The sequence below is a fragment of the Drosophila bipectinata genome, chromosome 2L, assembly GCF_030179905.1.
Source record: "Drosophila bipectinata strain 14024-0381.07 chromosome 2L, DbipHiC1v2, whole genome shotgun sequence".
NCBI lineage: Eukaryota > Metazoa > Arthropoda > Insecta > Diptera > Drosophilidae > Drosophila > Drosophila bipectinata.
In genome coordinates, this window is record NC_091736.1 from 25,643,382 (window position 1) to 25,649,273 (window position 5,892).

A 5,892-nucleotide genomic window follows, 5' to 3' on the forward strand; every position below is an offset into this window, starting at 1 on the left:
ACAGAACAAAGGTGGAGCCACAGTCAGCCGGCCGTAAACGAGAGGTGGCAGAGAGAAGGACCGCAGCATGGTGAAGCGGCAAGGTACCAGAGGGACCAATGGACCCAGAAAGAGCAACGGGACGAGTTCCACCACCAGGCCCTCCAAAACACACAATGGGCACCAAGGTGGCAAAGAGAGGAACCGCGCCAAGGCCCACCGGAGCGACAGAATAACACGAACCAAAGTTGGATGCCGAGATGGCAGCCCGAGACCCAGCATAGGTCGGTTCCGCAGCAGCCTAATCAGCAGTGGGCAGCAGGGCCAAGGCAGGGTCCGGTCGAGAACCCAGCCCAGGCATGCAACCGATGCGGTGGCATGGGCCATTGGGCCAGCGGGTGCAGGAACCCGAGGCTGCTTTTCTGCAAAATGTGCGGCGCGACAGGAGTTCGAAGCACAGAATGCTGCCAGAGGGCGGGAAATGCGCAGCGGTCCCAGCAACAGGGAGGAGAGCAGGGATCGCACGGTGCTGCCTCTCGAAATTAATAGGAGGACTAGCCGGAGAAGAGCAACAGTTGACGGCAACCATCGAGGTCGAGGGCACGGAGGTGAAAGCCATGCTGGATACAGGAGCGACGGCAAGTTTTATATCAGAGGACCTAGCAGAGAGCCAGGAAATAGCCGGGAAACGAGTCGCGATAAAGAGGCGGGTAAAGTTAGCCAATGGAAGCCATACAGAAATACGCGCCGCATTACAGGCTCGGATAAGCTTCGGCAACAGGACAAAGACACTGAACCTGCTGGTGATGCCAGGCATGGAGGACAGTCTGGTGCTGGGATGGGATTTCCTCAGCGAGTTCGGCGCAACGGTGACATGCGCAGGCCACCGCGTTACCATTCCCAAAAGGGAGAGATGGGGCGGATGTCTGGAGGATAGACTGTCCGTAGCAGTGTCCGGATGTCCAGAGGTATGGGAAGACGAACGCAATAAGAGATTTATCGAGAGTGAGCTAGAAGCGTTCGCCGTCCAAACAGGATGCTCGAACATAACTCAGCACAGGATCACCATGAAGGACGACATTCCCATAAAGCAGCGATATTACCCCAAAAACCCAAAAATACAAGGGGAAATAAACGCAAAAGTGGAGGAGCTGTTGGAAAAGGGATGCATTGAGCCCTCGAATAGCGCATACAGCTCACCGATTGTAATGGTGAAGAAAAAGACGGGCCAGTGGAGAATGTGCGTGGACTTTCGGCAAATCAACGCAAAATCAGTAAAAGATGCGTACCCAATGCCACGAATAAATTTCATATTGGAGCAACTAAGGGAGGCCAGATTCTTCAGCAGCCTCGACTTGAAGGACGGGTATTGGCAGATCCCTCTGGAGGAAGGAAGCAGAAAGTACACCGCCTTCACCGTTCCAGGGAAGGGTCTGTACCAATGGAAGGTGATGCCGTTCGGGTTGCACTCAGCCTCGGCAACATTTCAAAGGGCCCTTGACCAGGTCATAGGGCCAGACATGGCTCCACATGCCTTTGCGTATCAGGACGATATCATCGTGATCGGACGCACCAAGGATGAACACATGGCGAACCTAAGAGAAGTGTTCAGAAGGTTGAAAGCAGCAAACCTGCGGATAAACACGGAAAAATTTCATTTTTTCAGGCAGGAACTGCTATACTTGGGACATAGAATAACGAGCCAAGGGATCGGCATGGATCCGGGGAAGGTCGCTGCCATTACGGAGCTGCAACCCCCGACAAACGTCAAGGGAGTACGACAGTTCATAGGGATGGCGTCATGGTATCGGCGGTTCGTCCCAGATTTCGCAGGAATCGCGAAGCCCTTGAACGATCTGCTACGAAAGGGGACGAAATGGGAATGGACCCCCAAGCACCAGGAGGCGTTCGAGACCCTGAAGGCACGGCTGGCGGAAGACCCAGTTCTGGCGTGTCCAGATTTTGAGAAAAGGTTCGTGCTGCAAACGGACGCAAGCGACTACGGCGTCGGAGCGGTCCTGACCCAGGACACCGAGGAGGGCGAACGAGTGATCGCATACGCCAGTCGAACGCTGATTGGAGCTGAAAAAAATTACTCGGCAACGGAGAAGGAGTGCCTAGCCATAGTATGGGCGATCAGGCAAATGAGGCCCTACCTGGAAGGATATCAGTTCGACGTAATCACGGATCATATGGCACTGAAGTGGCTCAACAACCTCGAGAGCCCGCTTGGAAGAATAGCGAGGTGGGTGTTCGAGTTGCAGCAGTATGACTACGTCATCAGCTACAGGAAGGGTAAGCTGAACGTGGTCGCCGACGCGCTATCTCGCCAGCCGGTGTTGGAGCAATTCAGAAGAACCGTGGATCTGGAAGTCCAAGAGTGCGTGTGGATAAACGCGTTAAAGGAGAAAATGAAGACAAGCCCGCAAAAATTCCCGGACTACGTCGAGGAGGGCGGCTTGATTTACCGCCACGTTCCACATAGAGCAGGAAGCGAGGAAGTGGCGTCATGGAAGTTGTGCGTGCCCACGGAGTCGAGGCAGCAGGTCCTTAAAGAGAACCATGACGCACCGGCGGCAGGACACCTAGGCGTGAGGAAGACGATAGCCAGAGTGGCCGCCAGGTACTTCTGGCCAGGGATGCAAAGAGACATCCGGAAATATGTCAGGAGATGCGAAACTTGCCTAAAATACAAACCATGCCAGATGCAAGCAGCAGGACAAATGCTGACACAGGTCCCGGAAGAGCCATGGGCAACGGTGTGCGCGGACTTCGTGGGTCCATTGCCAAGATCTAAACATGGGAATACAATGGTTTTGGTAATGATGGACCGGTTTTCGAAGTGGACGGAGATAGTGCCACTGCGGAAAGCAACTACCGAGGCACTGCAAAAGGCAGTCAGAGAAAGGATTGTCGCTCGGTATGGAGTTCCAAAGGTGATGGTGACGGATAACGGCGTACAATTCACCAGCCGCAGCTTTAAGAAGTTCCTCGGGGAGCTTGGCGTGCGCCACCAGTTCACCGCACCATATACGCCCCAGGAAAATCCAACAGAAAGGGCGAATAGAACGATCAAAACGATGATCGCCCAGTTCGCTGGGGAGGACCAGAGGACGTGGGACGAGCACTGGCCAGAGCTCATGCTGGCAGTAAACTCGGCAGTGTCAGAGTCGACAGGGTATTCGCCTTGCTTTGTAACGCAGGGCAGGGAGCCCAGGATGCCAAGAGCGTTGTTCGACGAAAACGCGTTGGGCACAGGAGTTGGGCAAGGAACGCCCACGGAGAACGCGACGAAGATGAAGGAAGTCTTCGAAATAGTGCGGAGAAACATGGAGCGGGCGGCCCAGGACCAGGCGAGGCACTATAATTTACGGAGACGGAAGTGGAGCCCAAAGATTGGCGAAACGGTGTGGGCAAAAGAGCACCATTTGTCGAAGGCAGCCGAGGGATTCGCAGCAAAACTGGCGCCGCGGTACGATGGGCCCTACACGGTCGTCAATTTCGTTTCGCCGGTAATTGTCATCATACGGCACGGAAGAACAAAGAAAGAGAAGAGGGCACACGTGAGTGAGCTGAAGTGCCAAGACATGGGATCACCGGCGAAGGAGGAATAGAACGGCAACCGGCACAAGTGCACAATGGAAAACGGGATATGTCCAGTAACGGGAGCTTTAACAGGTCCAGTCACGGAACAGTAACGGAGCATATCCAGTAGCGGGAGTTGGACGTGCTATAAAAGGCGGCGCCTGGGAGGAGCACGGTCTATTCAAAAAAAAATCAACGAAGCAACATGAGCAACATGTCAGAGCCAACGATGATCGTCTCGTCTGACGAGAGCGATTTGGAGATAGTCGGCGATCCCACATGGAGCGGAAAACGGATCAGGACGGAGTGGGCGATCCAACGAGCAGCAGGAGGAAGGAAACACATTCCGGTCGGTCGCGCCACTGTGGAGGAGCGACGCCGGAGCGAGGCGTTGGAGCATAGGAGGAGATCGGAGAGGTGCCGCCAGCGGAAGGAGGCGATGGTCACCATCACGGAGATGGCGAGAAAGAGGGCCCAAAGGGCAGAGGAGATCTGCGAGGAGATCGAAAGGGAGTGGAGAGACGTGAGGAGAGATGGACGGGAGAGAGCCATGAGGAGGGCGATGTCGAGGAGGATGCGGCTGCGACGGGCAAGGCGGCTGGTGGAGGCTGCGAAGAGGAGGAAAGCCACGAGGAGGACCCGACCAGCGACGCGGTGGCCCGCGGTGCCACCAACACCACGCCCTCGGTCGGAACGACCGGAGGAAAGGGAGGTGGCAACGGCCGCCAGGAAGAGGCAGCAGGAAGCAACGTGGCCTGCGGCACCACCTACACCACGCCCAAGGAAGGAGGATAAGGAGGAGGAGCCATGGACGAAGGGGCCGTGGGTGTGGCCGACACCAAAGAAGCCGGCGCTGGGCCGGCAGCACTCTTGCCCGGAGGAGAGGCCAACAAGGCCGGTGCTGATGAGGTCAGCGTCGGATGGAGGTGACAAGGAGGTCCCAGAAGAAGACTGGCCGCCGGAGCTCTGTGTGAGGGTGGCGGCGGAGGTGGAGAGGAGGCGCGGACGCACCGGAAGGTGGTGTGTCATGGCACAGGTTGGAGCCGTATGCTTCCGAGTGCGAGGAGGAACCAACGGCGTGAAAGTATTGAGAAAAGTGTAAAAAGTAAAAGTCAAGAAAAATTTATAAATAAAAGAAAGCAAAAAAAAAAAAAGGAAAAACAAACCAATTAATTAAAAAAAAAAGGAGGGGAAACAACAAAAAAAAAAAAAAAAAAAAAAAAAAACAAAAAAAATTAAAAAAAAAAAAAAAAAAAAAAAAACAAAAAAATAAAAAAAAAAAAAAAAAAAAAAATAAATAAATTTAAGCTTAGGATAAAGAAAAGAGGGGGTATATAGAAAAAATTTAAAATAGGAAAGAAAAAAAACATAGATACATATATGTACAAAAAAAAATGTAAAAGTTAAAAAAAAAAAAAAAGAAATATAAAAAAAAAAAAAAAAAAAAAAAAAAAAAAAACAAACAAAAAAAACCGCAAAACAAAGATAAAGAAAAAATAATTATAAGGAAAGAAGAACAACAAAAAAAAAAAAAAAAAAAAAAAAATTAAAAATTATAGATTATTAAAGAAAAAGAATATATAAAAAAAAAATTATTATTATTAAAAAAAAATTAATTAAAAAAAAAAAAAAAAAAAAAAAAAGAAGAGGGAAAAAAAACAGGGAATAGGGTACATAGTCTAGGCGCTCTAAAAGGGTCCCAGGGGAGCGCACAGTCGTTTTCCGAAGGAGGGGGGAAGTGGATAGGTATCCACACCAAAATAAGAGGGTAACCGAGAATGTCATTTTTTTTTGGGGGCCGATGTTCAGCACAGCGCATCAACGCCGATGTCCAAACGGCTCTGTCGTTTCCCGAAGAAGGGGGGAAGTGTGAGGAGATTTAGTCTCCCCACACGCGAAGACAGATAGCCGGGGGCAAGGGGGGGGGCCGAGGAGGCGGAAAAAGGGGGTCAACCACCGGTCAACAACCCGGGCAGCCCAAGGGAACGTCGCCAGGATCAGTACGGGGGGTTGGGGGGAAAGGTGAAAGCCAGTTACCGTGGGTTCTGGCGAAGGGCTACCCGTGGGAGGACGGAATCTACGTGGAACGTAACGGTGGCAGGTGAAAGGGTAAACGGCGCCACCCGGGGGAAGAAGGAATCGACGTGGAACGTAACGGGTCCCGGGGCAACGTTGGGAAAGTAGTCCAGTGGGGAGTCAGCACGATGCGCAGGCGTGCCTTAGAAAGTGTGGCGGAGTGAGCGGCAAGGAGCAGAGAGGGGGGGTTGCGACGAAGAGTGCAACGGGCCCTGGAAGCCCACCGGTGCACCACGCACCAGCAGCAGAGAT

The 5,892-nt window shown here is 52.4% G+C and overlaps 1 protein-coding gene across 1 annotated transcript; it reads left to right on the plus strand.

Annotated features, from left to right (window-relative positions):
* The first annotated feature begins 3,778 nt into the window (after nt 1-3,778).
* LOC138925884 (uncharacterized) lies at nt 3,779-4,666 on the plus strand. Its single transcript, XM_070277478.1, has one exon. The coding sequence runs from the start codon at nt 3,779-3,781 to the stop codon at nt 4,664-4,666; it is 888 nt and encodes a 295-aa protein (XP_070133579.1).
* The last annotated feature ends 1,226 nt before the right edge of the window (nt 4,667-5,892 follow it).

What these genes read in the sequence shown, in the direction of transcription:
- LOC138925884 (XM_070277478.1), top strand. Translation starts at nt 3,779, where the DNA reads ATGTCAGAGCCAACGATGATCGTCTCGTCTGACGAGAGCGATTTGGAG.